The following is an 18,881-nucleotide window of genomic DNA, read 5'->3' on the forward strand; positions in this document are numbered from 1 at the left end:
GCCACCATGTGGTTGCTGGGAATTGAACTCAGGACCTTTGGAAGAGAAGCCAGTACTCTTAACCACTGAGTCATCTCTCCAGCCCTACTTTTTTTTTTTAAACATATTTATTTATTTTGTGTGCATGTGTGTGTGGGCAAGTGAGGGATAGATGATGCCCTGGTGTGCCAGTGGAGGTCTGAAGACAGCTGGAAGGACTACTTTTTCCCGCAGGTCCTGAGGAATCAAATCCGAGTCTTGCCCATTGAGCCGTCTTCATTGCCCCTAACACTTTATTTTTAAGATCATGAGAATGACCGAAGTTCTTGAAGTGCTTCTTACTTTGTAACTGTAATCCCTGTGGGTTGTATGTCAGTTTGGTAAGCTCTGTGGCTTTGAGTCTTATGATTGTGACTCCCTAGGGCTGTGGCAGAGATTCTCAGGAGCAGCATGCCTTGAAGCACTACTCGACACCAAGATCTGAGCCTCACTATCTGGTGCTTAGTTTGGACAACTGGAGCGTCTGGTGAGCTTCAACCCCTGTGCTGTTTGACTAGAGATTATTCAAAATACTGGAGAATGAAACTTTGGGAAATATTAAGAGCAGAAAAAAGTAAACTGGTATTTATCTGTCTCTTAGTACTGCACAGACACAAAAATAAGTGCATAGAAGACACAGGGATCATTACCCCTTTAAAGACAGGGGCAGCAAGAACAAATTTTAAATAAATGAGCATATAGTAAAAGGATAATTAATTTCCACAAATCCATTGTCAGACCATTATGTTGTATTTCAAAAATTGTAATATTATTAAAACATTTTTATTTCATTGAAACCCATATTTACAGCATGTATTCACTAAATCTCATTTGTCACTTGTAAAATGCATTAATTTTGTTGGCATAAGTCTGTAGTTTATATAATCCATACAAAAGACTGTGTGTAACTCACTTATGTCAAGGTCAAATAGCATCTTCCTCTGTTGCCCACCACTTACAGCCTTGAGACAGTCTCTCTCACTGAAGGGGAAGGTTGTTGTTGGTTGGTTGGTTCATTGGTTGGTTTGACTGGCTAGCCAGGGACAATCCTGGAGTTACAGGCAGGTGCAGGCATACAGGGAATCAAAGCCAGATCCTTAGGCTGTGTAGCAAGTGCCTTTATTACACTGAGCCATCTCCCCAGACCAGAAAAGATTTAATGGACCGAGAGTGAGCTCAGCTGCAGGGCACTTACCCAGCATGCATGAGATCTTGTGTTCCATTCCTAGAACTTCATTTGGAGAGAAAAAAGACAAAATAACACCTTTCGATTTAAAGATGTGCCCTGAATTTTGAATTTCCATGATAACTGATGCATACATAGTGCCATTGTAGTAAATTTTATTACTAAATCAGTCTTAAAATATACCTAGTTGTATTAAAGAGAACATGTTTTTCTTTTTAACTATGTCTGTGTAGATTTGGCTCATAAGTGCAGGTACCTGCAGAGTTTAGAAGTTAAAGGCCTCTCAGAGCTGGAATTGTAGGTGGTTGTGAGCTGGCCAGCAAGGGTGCTGGGAACCAAACTCGGCTCTTCTGGAAAAGCAGTGCATACTCATAACTATTGAGCTGTTTCTCCAGCTCTCCAAAATCAGTCTTGTATCTTCAGTTTCTCTCTCCGTTTCTTAGGTTATCATGTTCATGATGTGTTTGTGTCATGTGTGTGCACATATGCGAGCACTCTTGTGCAGGCTCAGGCTTGCCACAGTGCATGTGTCAAGAATCAGTTCTCGCATCCATTGGGTTCTGGGGATTGAGCTCAAGTTTTCAGGATCTTGAGGCAAGCACTTTTATCCACTGAGCCATTGACAGCCCTACTTTCATTATTTTTAGTAGAATAATTGGACAATTAAACATCTTTGGTTCTCCAGAGTAAATAATTTGTCTCCCCTCTTATAGTTGTCCATTTGTCAATTTTCTTCTCTGGTTGTAGGTGCTACAAGTGCGACGAGGAAGTCAAATACTGTAGTTCAAACCGGCTGGGCCAAGTGGTCGATTTTGTTAGAAAACAAGCTAGCACTACAACTCGAAAACCAGGTGAAAGTCTGTTTCCTCATGCATACAGTGACAGTGATTTGTGTAGCTGCTTTTATTTACTCATTCGTTCCTTTATTTTTTATTTATTATTATTATTATTTTCTTTTTTTTAGTTTTTCCGAGACAGGGTTTCTCTGTAGCTTTGGTGCCCGTCCTGGAACTAGCTCTTGTAGACCAAGCTGGCCTCGAACTCATAGAGATCCACCTGCCTCTGCCTCCCGAGTGCTGGGATTAAAGGCGTGCGCCACCACCGCCGCCTGGCTTATTATTTTTTTTTTTGAGACAGGGTTTCTCTTTGTAGTCCTGGCTGTCCTGGAACTTGCAATGTAGACCAGGCTGGCCTTGATTCTCTTGTCTCTGCCTCTTAAGTGCTGGGGTTAAAGATGCACCCCAGTGCAGCCAGCCGTTCATTTACTTTTTGAGATCACATCTTTCTGTAGATAAAGCTGTCCTCGAGTTTGTGAGGCACCTGCCTCAGCCTTCTGTTTACTGGGATTACTGCTGCATGGCTCCACACAGGTTAATTTGTTACCTTATTGCACATAGCAGGTAATATTAACTATGATGTGTTTTAAACTGAAAAGCTATTTTTGTTATAATTAAATAGGATGTAAAAATGATCTATTCATAAGTGATTAAAAGGCCGGACTAAGGTCCTCGGAGGTGAAAGGAAGTAGGCACTACTCTCATAACTCTGACCCAGAACTTACTGCAGACCGTGTGTGTGTGTGTGTGTGTGTGTATATAAAGGAATCATATTTTTTTTCTAGTTTTCTTCTACTGAAAGTAGTTTTTTTTATCCAATATATTCTGATTACCATTTTTCCCCTTCCAATCCCTAACCCCTCTCAGATTCTCTTCACGTTTCCTCCCATCCAAATCCTACATCCTTTCTCTCTCCTTAGAAAACAAACAGGAATCTAGATGATGATGATAATGACAAAATAATAAGGTAAAACACAAACAAGTTGAAAAAGGACAAAACAAACATAAGGAAAACATCCAAAGGAAAATCATAAGAACACGTGTTCACAGAAATCTCATAGAAACACAAAACTAGAAATCATAATAGATACTCAAGGGACTGTAATGGGAAAAACAAGCCCTGATATAGCATTAGGAAACAGAGAACCCTCCAAAGATGCCACTGAATTCATTCTGTTGGTTAGGTACTACTGGCATACTAGAGAGGTGGTTCAGCAGTTAAGAGCATTGACTGTTCTTCCAGAGGTCCTGAGTTCAATTTCCATGGTAGCTGACCACCACCTGTAATGAGATCTGGTGTCCTCTTCTGGTCTGCAGGGACACATACAAGCAGAACACTGAATATATAATAAATAAATGAATCTTTAAAAAAAATGATTTCCGGGTAAGGCTTGATTTTTCATTTTTTGAGTGCTTATCAATTAGTGATAGCTTCTGGGTTAGGGGTGGGGTCATGTCTACTTCCGTTCTCAGTGCCGGGACCCCCTCTGGTAAAGACCCCTGCAGGCCCTGTGTTCTGGAATCTCAGGAGATTGTGGTGGCTTCTGAGACCCTATCAGGTTGGCCACTTTGGATCCTGGATCCCAGGTAGAAAGTGTTTCTAGGTATTTGGAGTGGGCTGGAAGGGGATAGTGCTCAGAGGGTCCACAGGAGGAAGGAAAGCTGAGTAGTCCTCTGGGAATGGGCACAGAGGAAGGAGAGGCCAGAGCAGATAGTCTGCCACAAAGCTGGGGGTAAAGACTGGGAAACTGGAGTTGGAAGACAGGAGAGTAGATCACCTACCTGATCCCCTGGCTGTCTACAGGCCTTTGGCTTTCCAGGAAGGGCCTCCTGCTGTTAATCAGACTGAGACAAAGGGATGGTTTGAGGGGAGCTGTCCGATATCTGCCCAGACCCCTTGGAATGGGGCCAGAGATGGTCTGCTGCAAAAATGGGGATAAGATTTGGGGATTGGACTTGGAGGGTAGGAAGGAGAGTGAAGATTGCCTACCTCATTTCTTGGCCCGGTGTGGGAAGCAGGTTTCTAGGGAATGCTATAAACTTAATTTTACTGTATTTAGTGATACGTTTTGTAATAGAAGATTTTCAGTCTATCAGTAAATAACATGAACACACACATACATTGGTTTTTAGGCAGAGGTTGTGTATTGTATTGGGGAATGGTCTCTTGTACACTAACTAGCCTAAACTTACCTAGGTCCACCTGCCTCTGCCTCCCAAGTGCTGGGATTGAAGGCATGTGCCACCATGTCGGGCTGGAGGTAACTGACCTTACATGTATTCAAGAATGACACTGTGCTTTTCATTCAGCAGAAGCTTCCCTTCTAATTGACGTCCCTAGCTCTCTGTGGCATTTTCTAAAGTCAGCTTCTTAGATATTTCTGAGAAGTAAATGAATTGGCATGCTGTACAGCATTTGCTTTAAGTTTATTTTTTAGACACTTGTGTTGACAAGTATCTTTTTAAAGCCAGAGTTGTTTATTCACGTCAGAATTTAGTTTTGGTTAGTAGAATTCATTTAAACATATTGTGTTTGCATCCTACAAAGTAATATACAGACATGTATAAAGAATATCTATGTAATGAGGGTGATTTTATACCAAAGCATATGCTACTCTCACTCTTGTCAAACAGCTTCCATCTGCAGTTCTGCTTGTTTATCACTTCTGTGAGTTTACCACTACTTACTAAATATCAGTCAAATCTGTGCCAATAATCGATACTAGCTAAAATAGAAAATTCTAGTACATTGACATGTGCATATTCTATACTTTGCCAAGTCTTCTTTTTCTCCCCTTTAAAGCAGAGAAAGATAATGGATACATTGAACTTGAAAATAAAAAGTTGGAAAAAGAGAGTAAAAATGAACAAGAGCGAGAGAAATCGGAAAACATGGCTAAAGAAAATATTCCCATGGACTCTGCTTCCCAGATAACCATGAAAGGACTCAGTAATTTGGGAAATACTTGTTTCTTCAATGCTGTTATGCAGGTGACAGAGTTCTTTCTCTTTTTCCCTCAGGCTCTGAAACTTAGAGTTGTATTCCCCTCCCCTGTGTTAATTCTGCATATTCAAAGTAACAAGTGTTTATTGCATGTAATAAACTCTGGTAGCATGGTGATAGAATGGCATTTTAAGCAGTCGTGGCCCCTGCTTTCATGAGTCATGAGTTTGGATCAGGAAAACACAGGGCAACCTGGTACAGAAAGAAATATATTGTGAGAATGGTAGTGAGTGGTGACGAGACCATTGGGATGTGGGAACAGGTATCTCCGTCCCAGTCTTAGCAGGAGACCAAGTCTGTGAACCATGGAGAGCCGGGAGAAGAGCCTGTTGTAGTGGCTCCTTGCCTAGGTAGAGAGATAATAAAGAGTCAGTGTTGATTGTGCTCTGTTTTGGTAGAACAAACTCTTCAATGTTTGAATGACTTGATTATGTAATTAATCGCCCTTTTATTTCCACCCTGCACTGTAGAATTTGTCCCAAACACCAGTGCTTAGAGAACTACTAAAAGAAGTGAAAATGTCTGGAACAATTGTGAAAATAGAGCCACCGGACCTGGCACTTACAGTACGTATTTGATTCAATGGAACTTTGTAACTTTTATTTTTGAGACAAGATCTCACTTTGTAGCTCTGTCCTGGAATTTGTTCTGTAGACCAAGCTGGCCTTGAACTCAGAGAGATCCATCTGCCTCTGCTTCTGAGTGCCGGGATTAAAGGCTGCACGACCACCAGCCATTTCTAACTCATTTTAAGAAAGGTTCTTGCTACTGGCCTGACAGTTCCTTTGTATCTTACCTCAAATCTTTGTATCTGACCTAAAATGTGACCTCAAGTCTTGGCAGGCCTTCTGTTTTAGCCTTCCATGTTATGGGGTTGGAGGTGTGTGTATACCATCATGCTAAGCCAGATTTTTTACATAACTGATCTGGGAAGATGTCTCTGTGACAGGCTTGCTGCCAAGCCTGAGTACCTGAGTCTAGTCATTGGGATTGAGAATTCACTCCCCAGATATTTTTTTCTGACTTCCACACTTGTCACAGCACAGCATGTGTGTCTACTTCTATGCATGAAATAAATACATGTCAATAAATAAATAAAATTGTTTTAAGTATCTTCTTTGTAAATGTCCATATTCCAAGTTGTTTTGAGGAATTGAAACTCATTCTGCCTTTTCTCCTTGGTTTTATTTCAATCTAAGATAAACAATTCAGAACTAATAGCTGTTACAAGGACCTTATGTTTGCTTGCTGTGAGCTTACCATGTTTCTTTTGTTTGTTTTGTGCGTGTGTATGTTTTCTACCCTGTTTTGGGAATGTTGATAATTGTGAAGCCCAGTTATGTACTGGGTTCTTTTATTTTATTTTATTTTATTTTATTTATTTATTTATTTATTTATTTATTTATTTTTTGACATTTTCAATGAGACCTAAGTGCTATGTAGTCAAATAAATTTTACCTTCTTTATTGTTGTTAGATGCATTTTGCCTTTGCTTTCTTAATTAATAGTATTTCCTATCCACTTAAAACTAAGATAAAGCTCAATTTTACTTTAAAAAATTTTTCATTATCATTTGTGTGAGGTGTGTTTGTGTGTGTGGGGGGGTGTGGGTGTGGGTGTGTGGTATGCCATGGTGTGCATATGGAGGTCAGAGACTTCATGGAGTGGATTCCTAACCTTCCATCTTCGTGCACGTTCTGGGGATTGAACTCAGGTTGTTAGGCATGCCCAGTAAGTACTTTAATCACTGAGCCTTTTTGTTGGCCCAGAGCTGAATTTTTGAACAGGAAGTTTATCTCTTGGTTTATATTTTGGATGTTTACTCCATCTATATCAATTGGCTTGTTACATTTTGGGAAAGTAAATGATTGTAATGTTTGAGTGAAATAATTTTTATTCCTACTTTTAGGAACCTTTAGAAGTAAACCTTGAGCCTCCAGGACCTCTTACTTTAGCTATGAGCCAGTTTCTTAATGAGATGCAAGAGAACAAAAAGCGAATTGTAATGCCTAAAGAGCTCTTTTCTCAGGTCTGTAAAAAGTGAGTATCCACTTGGCTGTGCTTTCAGTGAATCAGTAAGATGCTGAGAAAACAGTTTCAGAACCATATTTCATTCCAAGTTAAAGAAGCATGCTTCATGTGGTAATTAAATCTGCTTCTGGTGTTCTTATAGTAGACACAATTTTTTAATATAATTTATTTAACTTTATATCATGTGCGTTGGTGTAAAGGTGTCAGATCCCCTGGGACTGGAGTTACAGACAGTTGTGAGCTGCCATGTGGGTGTTGGAATTGAACCTGGATCCTCTGGAAGAGGAGCCAGTACTCTTAACCTCTGAGCCATCTCTCCAGCCCCAGTAGACACAAATTTTGAGAAAACTCCACTTTAACTTGGGATGAAACTCTAAGACTTTAAAATGAGCTTTGTAAAGTAGTAGAGTCATCAGTGCTTTTCTTTCTTCTGTTTTATCTTCAGAGCTACACGTTTTACAGGGTGCCAGCAACAAGACAGCCAGGAGCTACTTCGCTACTTACTGGATGGCATGAGAGCTGAAGAACACCAAGTTAGCATACTCTGAGAATCCTGTGTTGTAATTTCATGGGCTCACCTGCCATTTCCTGCCAGTCACAGAGGCCACTGTGCTTTTAAACACTTACTTACCAGGTTTTCCAGCCAATATGCTTCTTCATTAGAATAAGTGAAGAGGATTAAAATGGTTCTCTTAATCTAGATGTTTTTGTTTCCTCGCTGCTTGCAACGATGCCGTCTTTAAAGGCTCGCTCGTTACACTAGACCCCACCTGGAGAGACACAGAACACTCGGAAGTCCTTGTTGCAGCACATTCTCACTTTACTAAGAGTCTGGGGACAGTTTTTATAACTGAAAACTTCTGTTAATTACCAGTATATGTAATGCATTTTGGAAGTATGAATTTAATTAATTGCACTAGTAACAGTAATGATTCATTTAATTCTGTACTTATCCCAGGCACCACTCTGTTTCATATGAATTATCTTACTGAGTTCTTGAGCCATCCTATGAAGTAGATTATTTTCTTATCCCATAGGCTGGTGTAGAGGTGTTCCATCTTAGTTCAAATCACTCGGTCATGACAAAGCAGGGTGGTGTGTTAGAGCTGGTTCTTGTAGCTGTGCTGTGGTCTCGCTAGCACTGCCAGTGTCTTCCTGAGGTGGTGGCATGTTCTGTAAAGCAGTGTTGAATAGGTTGAAGGTCTCAAAATGCTAACACCATACCTGTATTCAGAAGTTTGCTTTATAAGCTTAATAGGCATAATTTTTCTTAGCTCCTTGAATTAATTTTGATTTATTTGAATTAATTTATGATTATCTTAGTAAATTTGGGGAGCTACATCTCAATCCTTTCTTGAATTTATTACATATTTTCTAAGGAAAATAACTTTAAAATTTAATAGTATATATATTCATTTTATTACTTTTAGAGAGTGAGTAAAGGAATTCTTAAAGCATTTGGTAATTCTACTGAAAAATTGGATGAAGAAGTAAAAAATAAAGTTAAAGGTAATGTCTGACTTTTTGAACTAAAACACTATAGTTGAATTCTTCTGTACCATAGGACAAGATTACTGGCACATATATTTGAAACACTGAATTATTTTAAACACAGTTTATCCATGTCACTATGAGTTTTAAAAATTAATTGGTCCTCCCAGTGGTCAATATTTTGGAGAAGTTTAACTTGTGAAATATTCTTTTTATACATTAATATATTGAGACCTATAAAGATAGAATTAAGATAACATCACAGTTTTTCAAAAATTGAATTATGACTAACCATAGCTCAGACAGGCCTAGAATTCACAGCTCTTTCGCCTTAACCACTTGAGTGCTGGAATTATGGGCGTGAGCCATCACATTTGGCTTTGTCCGTAGGACTCTGTGATGACGGAGTTCTCCTGCAGAGACAGAACTACCTACATGTAGCTACCGAGCATTGGACACAGGACTGATGAAACACAAGAACTACATTTTGATTTTCATTTAATTTTTGTCAAATGACCATGGTGACTAACGGATACCTCCTTGGCATCCTGTAGAGCCTGGCCAGTAAACAAATAGTGGCTACTGGACTGTCTGTTGTAATACCACTTGAATAATGCCTATGCATTTTATGAATTTTGAAAATTAAGTGATGAGATATTAAACTACTCTGACTTTAAACATGTCAAGTATTGCCAGTACTGGAGAAAATCAAAGGGAACATTCTGCCTGATAGTTTGCAGAGTTTGTTTTGTTTTTAATTATAAAAAAGTTCAGTTGTAGAGCTCATAAACCAAGTTACGCATTTTCTTTTCCTAAACTGCAGTCTCTTGTCTGTTGTATTCAAGTGTTCATGCTGGATGGAACAAGTCAGTGGTCCTAGCAGCTAGCAGAGTCCGAACCTGTCATTTTAGACACGATAATAGAAAGTCTTACTGAGTTGTAGCTTGTTCTTTACTAATAAATAGACTTTAAATAACAAGGTTGGGCTGGAGAGATGGCTCCATGGTTAAGAGCACTGGCTGCTCTTTCAGAGGTCCTGAGTTCAAATGCCAGCAACCACATGATGGCTCACAACAATCTGTAATGAGTTCTGGTGCCCTCCTCTGGCATGCGGGCATACATGGAGGCAGAATGTTGTACACATTAAAAAAAAAAAAAAACCCAAAAAACCCAAGGTGATTGTGTTAATTGTTTGCTCAGTGGTAGAATATAAAGGCTAATTTCCACAGTTTAAACACATAATTATGAATAGTGGAAAGAATGTTTAGGGACAGAACATTAAAATTTAGATAAGTAATTTAAACTCTTCTCAATTTTAAGAAATTGTAATTTTGTTGTTGCAGACTATGAAAAGAAAAAGACAATCCCAAGTTTTGTGGACCGCATCTTTGGTGGCGAACTGACTAGTACAATCATGTGTGATGAATGCAGGACTGTAAGTGGGTGTCATGTGCAGTGGGCTTAGGCATTAACACTCACTGAGGACAGATAATCTAGAACAAATGCATCTGATTAAATATGGGGTTGTTGGTTTGTTTTGAGATGAGGTCTTTCTGAGTATTCCACATTGGCCAGGAACACACACACCACAGAATGCATCCTGCCTCAGCTTCCTGAGTGCTGGGATTATAAGTGTGTGCCTCCATGCCCAGCCCTTATAGGGTATTCTTTATTGATATTTATGATTCTTCACTGGAAATATAGCACCCCTAAAATCTTTGGTAAATTACAGTAACTATAATTTTTTCCCCAGTTCAAGGTCTTCAACTTTCTGTACTTTTTAATTTCAAATTTTCTTAGTCATTTGCTTATTAAATCCCACCTTCTACCCTTCATCCTAATAGTTAATGTTTAATGTGAGTGTCATTCTCTCCAGGATGGGGATAATCTAATAGTAAGATTTAACATGATTTTTTCCTTTTCCTTCCATTGCCTCTTTGATCGGTTAAGGTCTCCTTGGTGCACGAATCTTTCCTTGATTTGTCTCTCCCAGTTTTAGATGATCAGGTAAGACTATCCTATTTTATCAAACAGAATTTATTTACTTATGTGTTTATTTTGCCTTTCTTAGCTTTTATGAGGAACACCCTCACACTTTGTAAGGGTGTTTGTATTACCAGTAGCATATGAAGAAAATTTCCAGGGTCTGTTAGAGAAGGAATAATTTTTAGGATTTGAAAAAAAATAGACTGTATTCTTTTTGGATTTTCAAGACAGGGTCTCTCTGTAGCTTTGGAGCCTGTCCTAGAACTCCCTCTGTAGACAAGGCTGGCCTTGAACTCAGAGATTCTCCTGCCTCTGCCTCCTGAGTGCTGGGATTAGAGGCATAAGGCACCACTGCCTAATGGACTATATTCTTTATTAGAAAGCTGTGTTTACAATTCTTAATAGGTATTAAATTGACTGTATTACATATAGGGAAGTATTTTTTTCTGTTTTCATTATTTAAGGCTAATCACATGTTCCTTGTACGTTCCTTGTAGTCTTTTTTTTTTTTTTTTTTTTTTTTGGTTTTTTGAGACAGGGTTTCTCTGTGGCTTTGGAGCCTGTCCTGGAACTAGCTCTGTAGACCAGGCTGGTCTCGAACTCACAGAGATCCGCCTGCCTCTGCCTCCCGAGTGCTGGAATTAAAGGCGTGCGCCACCACTGCCCGGCTTCCTTGTAGTCTTAATTACATAAAGAATAAATAGAAATTATTATCTTAGTTTTATACTGCATTAATTTGGTTCCTTTTAAGTGGTTATAAGATAACAAAAGAGCATTGCCTGGTATGGTTTCCCATGCCTTTCCTTTAATCTCAGGTCTGGGGAATCAGAGACAAGCATATCTCTGAACTCAAAGCTGGCCTTTTCTATATAGGGAGTTCTAATAAGTAAATGAGCATTGAATAAATTATTCAAGTCAATGTAAATTAGGAACCCTTTGCCCTGTAACTTAAATAATTAAAGTCTTACCAAACTAACTTTACTTACTTCCTCTAAGACTATCATTTACGTGCAGAAAAACAAAACAAAAAAACAACAACAAAGGAATTCTATGGTGTGATGCAGAAACCACTTAAAGTACATTTACAAAAGGACATTTATACAACATTTTGACTTGTATCCAATACAATTCATCACACTCATTTCTAGTATACTTACACATGACACTTCTTGCTTGAGATAATGTATATATGTGTTTATCTTTGGGTGTATATGCCCTGACTGCAGGTGCCTTTGAAACGCTGGAGCTGGAGATATGGGTGGTTTGAGTCACCTGACATGAGTGCTGCTCCTAACTACTGAGCCATCTCTTCAGCCCCTGATATTGCCCTTTTACTGTTGTGTTTCATGTTTTCTCAGCATGTGATGATTGCTGTCTTTATATAAATTTTCATGTATCATGAAATTAAAAATGGTAAGAGGGTCTGGAGTGATGGTTCAGCAGTTAAAAGCACTGGCAGCTCTTCCAAAAGACCTGGGTTCAGTTCCTGTCATCCACATGGCAGTGCGCAGCTGTAACTCCAGTTCCAGGGGATCTGGAACTCTTAAGTAGACATATATGCAGGCAAAACACCAGTGTACATAAAAAATAAATCTTAAATGATAAGGGAGTAAAATATTAAGCTACATAAATTTTCTTTCAACATAATCGTGGTAATATTTTGTTTTTCTTAATATTTTAAGAGTGGTAAGAAAAACACAAATGATAAAAATGTGAAAAAGACAATGGAGGAAGAAGATAAAGACAGTGAGGAAGAAAAAGATGACAGCTACATGAAAACAAGAAGTGATATGCCTTCAGGAACCAGCAAGCACATACAGAAAAAAGCAAAGAAGCAAGCCAAAAAGCAAGCCAAGGTGGGTAACTACAAGGGAAGTTATGCTTTTTCTTTATTGTGTATTTACTTACTTGTTAGTTTTAATTTAAAAGATTTAGTTAACATGCAGAATGGTGGCTGTTAGCACTGTATTTTTTGTTTTGTTGAAATTTTATTTATATTATGTGAATGGGTGTTTGGTTTACATGTCTGTGCACCACACGTATGTCCGGTGCCCATACAGGCCAGAAGAGGGCATCAGATTCCCTGATGTTACGGATGATGGTTGTGAGCTGCCCTGAGGATCCTAGGTCTCGAGAAGAGCAGCCTGTGCTTTCAACCACTGGGCCATTTCCTTAGTCCCGATGTAGACTTCATTCTTGTTTGCCCCTTTCTTCCCCACCTCTCCCCCTGTGCAGGCAAAAAGGTAAATTCAGTAGGGAAATTTTACTGGCCTTGTGCATATAGCTTCTTTATGTCTTTTTTCCTTCAAGAATTTTTATGTATCCTGTATCCAAAATAAGTTGTCAGTTTGTTGTCTTTTTAGTGAGATTGATTGGTAATGCAACTCATAGATACATATTCCTGCAGAGTTGCCATAGTTTCTTTTCTATTGCTCCAACAATATGCCATGAACAAGGCAACTTAAAGTGTTGAAGTTGGCTTACAGTTTCAGAGGATTAGAGTCCAGATAGCAGTTCACATCTTTTGTTTCTTGAGACAGGGTTTCTCTGTGTAACAGCCCTGGCTGTCCTGGAATTCACTCTGTAGACCAGGCTGGCCTTGAACTCATGGAGATATCTTAATACCTCTGCCTCCTGAGTGCTGGGATTAAAGGTTTGGACCACCATCACCTAGCCCAGAGCTCACATCTTGATTTTACAACCATGAAGCAGAGAAAGAGCACTGGGAATAGCATTGGCTTTTGAAACCTCATTGCCTGCCTTCAGTAACACGCCTCCTCCCACAAGGCCACACCTCCTAATCCTTCATTTCTACATGGTTCCACCAACTGGGGATCAAATACCGAAGCATGTACCTGTGAAGGCCATTTTCATTCAAACCACCAGAGTGTTGTGAGAACCACCACTCTGTCTAATTCTTGACTTATCAGTTCTAAGTCATAGAACTCATAGCTCACTTCTCAACAGTGCGCATCATCTCTTGTATTGTTACCTCCACAATAGCCCAGTGTTTGGTGAATAGTGATTATTATTGATTTCATTTAAAGAACATATTGTTATAATTTATTTGAACTCTGATAGTAAAGGAATTTTTAAAATCAGAATTTGAGAGTGAACATTTCTTATGAAATGATTTTTTTTTTTTTGAAAAGCAACAAAACTTGATGTGGTATCTACTTTCTCTACCTTTCTCTCTTTACTTCCTTCTCTCTCACTTTATATATATTATACTTTTTACACAGAACCAACGAAGGCAACAAAAAATTCAAGAGAAAGTTCTTCACTTAAATGATATCTGTACCACTGACCATACTGAAGACAATGAACACGAAGCCGAAATGTCACTTCCGGGAGAAGCAGAAGTGGATATTGAGTCCAACCATGTTTCTCAAGAGGAGGTTTTACATACAGAACTTTATGTTAATGAGAAAGATTTCAATGGCCAAGAGAAAATGATAGAAAGTACAACTGACAGTACAACTGACAGTGAGAAATGTCCAGAGGCACTAGGTGTGAAAAGTGTCAACACTGAGTGTGATCTGGTGATTTCGACACCTGTTACTGAATGTACTAGGGTTTTAAATGATAACTTTCTAGAGGAAAGGACCAATGGAGAACTTGACATTACCAGTGGTTTAAAAAACCTTAATTTGAATGCTGCTATTCATCCTGATGAAATAAATATAGAGATTCTGAATGACAGTCATTCTTCTGTGACAAAGGTGTATGAGGTCATGAATGAGGACCCAGAAACTGCCTTCTGCACCCTTGCCAACCGGGAAGCTTTCAGTGCTGATGAGTGTTCAATCCAGCATTGCTTGTATCAGTTCACCCGTAATGAGAAGCTTCAAGATGCAAATAAACTGCTTTGTGAAGTATGCACAAGACGGCAGGGTCTTGGACCAAAGACAAATATAAAAGGTATTTAGAGTTTTTCTTGCTCTAAAAATTGATATTAAAGTGTATATTCTGCAGGGAGAATATTTGTAAATTATGGTCACATTGGGATTTGGAGAGTTACTAGTGCCCTCTTGTATGTAAATGTCCTAACAGAAGGAAAAACTTTATTGGCATGGCTAGTACACTGGCAGCTAGCAGCAATATAGTGGACCAGCTTTTCCCAGTCTCTTCTGTGGGTACACTTCCCACTGGAATGCCTTCATAACAGTGACCGATTCTCTGCATCCTCATTTCCTTGTTGGCTCTAGTGATGGCCTTCATCTCCCTTTCCCCCAGGAAGTCAGACTTCAAATTTTCAGTGTACTTATGTGGCACATTCAAAATAAAGGGACCAGGCTTTCTTATCTCCCTTAAACATGGAACTGATAATATCCTCTTCAAGAGCCTTGCCCGAAAGGGGCAGGGTATCACAGATTGTTAAAGATCTTCACTAGAGTTGAAATATTTTAAAGTCATTTATTTACATGTAGATACAAAGAATAAGGAATGTTGCTTTTAGAGACTTTTAGAGCAGACAATGTCAAGCAAGCCAAAATCTGTAGACCTCTTATATTCCACTTTTGATAGTTTCTAAATTAAAATTTTTTCCTGAGTCAATTTTTATGGAGGGAGATATGCCATACCTCCACCTCCAAACATCTTGCTGATGTTCCAGTTCTTAAAGATTTTAGTTTTTGGCTAAGAATGAGTTTAGCACCTTGTACATTTTACTAGTGAGTTGTACTTTAAGCCTTTAAAAAATTTTTTTTTTTTTTTGAGACACTGTCTTCTTTGATAACTCTTGTCTGTCTTCAAACTTGCCATCCTCCTGCCTCTACCTCCCAAGTACTGGCATTATAGGCATGTGCCATCATGTTTTTCCACCCCTCAAAAACTTTTTTTTAGGCCGGGCGGTGGCAGGCACCACCGCCTGCCGCTCACAGTCAATTACTGCTTCTAAGTTTATATTTATACCAAGAAAATATCCTTGATTTTGACTCTTGTTTAATAGAACCACAAATATTACCACATTCTTTGTAGAAGTTTGTTAATCCTGTTTTAGAATTTGAGATGAGCTTATAGCAAACCGATTGTTTTGTTGCTAGCATCTTGCGTTTCTGTAGGTGAGAGGAAACATGTTTACACCAATGCAAAGAAGCAGATGCTGGTTTCCCATGCTCCTCCAGTCCTCACTCTCCATTTGAAGAGATTTCAGCAGGTACCCATGCAACGCCTACTTTATCTCTTTCTGTGTTTGCTTCTGCTTTTTCTTAATTCTAACTAAATTCTAAAAGAGTGGGAAAATCAGAAGAGACATATATGTAGGTTTGACAAAGTAAGAAATTTAGATAGTCCTAGGTTTCTAGAACTCATTGAGATTTATAGTATCTTACTCTAAGCTTAACTTCAGATTAGAAAAACACAGGTTTACTGCCTAAATGTTTTTCTGTTTTGTGTATTATATCTACTTTTACTGATTTGATAAAAAGACATTCATTGGATTTTCATAATTTTTATGGCTGTATCTTTCCAAAAGATTTGGTATACTACAACTTTCAAATCCTCCAGGATTTTATGGGTGCTTTCCCTCTTACTGGTCAAGCATTGTCTTGACTTACTGGTTGTATCTTACAAGGAATTGTGTAAACATGGTAAGAACATGAGCTGAAAAGTATTTCACAGGGAAATAGTCTGCTATTGCTGAATTTTAGGAATGCATTGGAGGTGACTAAGGCAGAATCAGGGAGATCTCATCAGAGTAGTTTCAGTGGTATGTGGTACTTGAAGAAAAACCTAGGTCAGGTGGTGGTGGCGCACGCCTTTAATCCCAGCACTCGGGAGACAGAGGCAGGTGGATCTCTGTGAGTTCAATTCCAGCCTTGTCTACAAGAGCTAGTTCCAGGACAGGCTCCAAAGCTACAGAAAAACCCTGTCTCGAAAACACACATACACACACACACACACACACAGTCTCCTTAGAAAGGTGACTAGGGCTGGGTGTTGGGAGTTCTTTGGGCTTTAGAGGGGATAATTACTTAATCTGTACAGTTTTTCCAGAAAAGAACTTAATCTGTAATCCTCCTCCTTTAGGCTGGTTTTAACCTACGCAAAGTTAACAAACACATAAAGTTCCCGGAAATCTTAGATTTGGCTCCTTTTTGTACTCTTAAATGTAAGGTATGTAAAAATGGTTTTTAAAGGAAATTGTTGAGAAATCATAACCCACCAAATATGTATTTCATATTAAATGTAAAGCTGATGCCAATTTTGAAGAAAGGCTGGGGATGAAGCTCAGTGATTGCTTAGAATTATTTTAGAGTGGTACTTTGATCATTATACCTTTATAGTTTTAAGATCTGTGAAGGCACCATGACTTGTCTTTCAGAAGATTTCAAGATTAGAGAAGCTATGCTGCTGTGTTTGCACTGTTAATGTAAGCACATGAACCCCTGATGTGTAAAAACTGAAGTGCTGAATGCCTTCTCATTCTGGAACGATTTCAGAGTTGAGGTGTAGTGAATTGTCATTTTTACTACTAGGTGCTGCGGTTGCTGCTTCATAGGCTACTTCAGACTATACAGCAGACAATCAAGACTCAAGGATACTTGAGGTTAAAGAACACAGAAGAGTTGAAGTGAGAGTTGAAGGAGTAGACCATTACAGAGAGACTGGGCTAGATCTCTGGACTGAGTTCAAAATCCAGTCCATTATGGCACTGAAAAGGCCATGCGTGTCACCAGGGCACGTACCTCTGGGGAAATGCAGGAGGTACAGAACGCAAAGTTGGACTATTAAAGAAGTGACTTTCAACAAGGGCACAAAGGAAAACAGCCCCTGCCTGAGGGAATTTGCATTTGTCAAGGCCTGTGGTACCTAGGGCCTTAATAAGCAGCCTCTACTCTGGGTGGGAAAGTAAAGTCCAAGTAATTTTCTTTTCGCATAATCTAAATGTTAGCCTTCTACAAGGTTTATATTGGTGGAGAACCAAGATTATGGCCAGGGGTATTAAGGAATTCTAAGGCATTAAGCAATTCTTTAACTGGTAAGTTGAGCTCAGTATCTAGTTTTTGTACTATGGGACCAACAACTGCAACGTCTGACAAAGGTGGAAGCATCTCTGTGGGCTGAGAACAGAAAGGTGTTGTGTAAGACACTGAATGTGTCTTGCCAAAGCATCTGTATAAATGAGGTAAGAATAACACTGGGTTGTTATTATTTTTTAAAGAATGTCGCTGAAGAAAGTACAAGAGTACTGTATTCCTTATATGGAGTTGTTGAACACAGTGGTACTATGAGGTCAGGGCATTACACTGCCTACACCAAGGCAAGAACTGCAAGTAGTCGTCTTTCTAATCTTGTTCTTCATGGTGACATTCCACAAGGTAAGATAATTCCACAAGTTATCTTGGATAGCAGAGACGTTTTGTAGATTATGCCAAAGCCAAAATGACTAGCCTCAATCTTTCCTTTTGTTTCCTAACAGACTGTGAAATGGAATCGACTAAAGGGCAGTGGTTTCACATCAGCGACACATTTGTGCAAGCTGTGCCTGTAGCCAAAGTACTAAACTCACAAGCATATCTCCTATTTTATGAGAGAATACTGTAGTAACAAAAGTGCTTTCTCTGAAATACATCTATGGCTTTTATATTGGCTACATAACAAAGATAACAATAAAAAGTTAAACTATAAATTATGTTCACATAAGTAAACAATTTAAATACCTATTCATAAGTTTTTGTATTGTCATTGATTTTTATTGTCTTATCAAAGGAAATTTGAAATACTAAAATCCTGTTTTTAATCTGATTGGGTGGTAGTTCTTGACACATCAATAAAATGACTTTTAAGTTATATATTAATAACTTAATTTTTAAGTTATATATTACTATACCCCTACTTGCAACAAAATGTTTCATTTTTCTAGTGTTGGTTATAGATCATCTACATTATGTTTGCAGTAGTTGTTCTTCTTAAAAAAATAATAAAGGCAGGGGTGTTCTTCTTAAACACGGGGCACAGGACAGACACACACGGTGGAACAAACACAGACACGACATGGCGGCTCCCATGTGGGTCCACTTTAATGGGGGAGGGAAACACAGAAGGGCAGAGGGACGTGCAGGACACACGAGGAAAGGCAAACGAGAGAGAGAGAGAGCCTCGTGTGGCCTTGCCTTTTAACGGGGAGCACAAGGGTATCTGGGAAGGATGTCCCATACCTGCTCGCAGCTGTGCGCACAGGTATCCATAGTCCAGGAGGAGTCTGGGAGTTGTAGTTTTCCAAAAGAACAACAGTAGTGACTGGAAACAATGTGAAATCCTGTCGTCAGCGTGCACTAACTGTAGCATGGTTCAGATGACCTGGGCAGACACGCAGTTATCTCAC

The 18,881-nt window shown here is 39.0% G+C and overlaps 1 protein-coding gene across 5 annotated transcripts in view; it reads left to right on the top strand.

The window, feature by feature from the left end:
* Usp16 (ubiquitin specific peptidase 16) overlaps positions 1–18,345 on the top strand; it is a 29,044-nt gene extending 10,699 nt beyond the window's left edge. For 3 of the 5 annotated variants that reach the window (XM_026787169.1, XM_005345309.3, XM_026787175.1), the window contains 15 exons: positions 402–505; positions 1,952–2,055; positions 4,844–5,031; positions 5,515–5,610; positions 6,954–7,084; positions 7,521–7,608; positions 8,506–8,584; positions 9,910–10,001; positions 10,517–10,573; positions 12,235–12,408; positions 13,795–14,473; positions 15,616–15,710; positions 16,583–16,669; positions 17,718–17,874; positions 17,976–18,345. In XM_026787169.1, the coding sequence (XP_026642970.1) occupies positions 402–505; positions 1,952–2,055; positions 4,844–5,031; positions 5,515–5,610; positions 6,954–7,084; positions 7,521–7,608; positions 8,506–8,584; positions 9,910–10,001; positions 10,517–10,573; positions 12,235–12,408; positions 13,795–14,473; positions 15,616–15,710; positions 16,583–16,669; positions 17,718–17,874; positions 17,976–18,100 (2,256 nt within the window). In that variant the 3' untranslated portion in view covers positions 18,101–18,345. The remainder of the gene's footprint in view (positions 1–401; positions 506–1,951; positions 2,056–4,843; positions 5,032–5,514; positions 5,611–6,953; positions 7,085–7,520; positions 7,609–8,505; positions 8,585–9,909; positions 10,002–10,516; positions 10,574–12,234; positions 12,409–13,794; positions 14,474–15,615; positions 15,711–16,582; positions 16,670–17,717; positions 17,875–17,975) is intronic. The other 2 variants (XM_013353438.2, XM_005345308.3) reach the window with 2 other exon arrangements.
* The last annotated feature ends 536 nt before the right edge of the window (positions 18,346–18,881 follow it).

Source organism: Microtus ochrogaster, chromosome 2, assembly GCF_000317375.1.
Source record: "Microtus ochrogaster isolate Prairie Vole_2 chromosome 2, MicOch1.0, whole genome shotgun sequence".
Classification (NCBI taxonomy): domain Eukaryota; kingdom Metazoa; phylum Chordata; class Mammalia; order Rodentia; family Cricetidae; genus Microtus; species Microtus ochrogaster.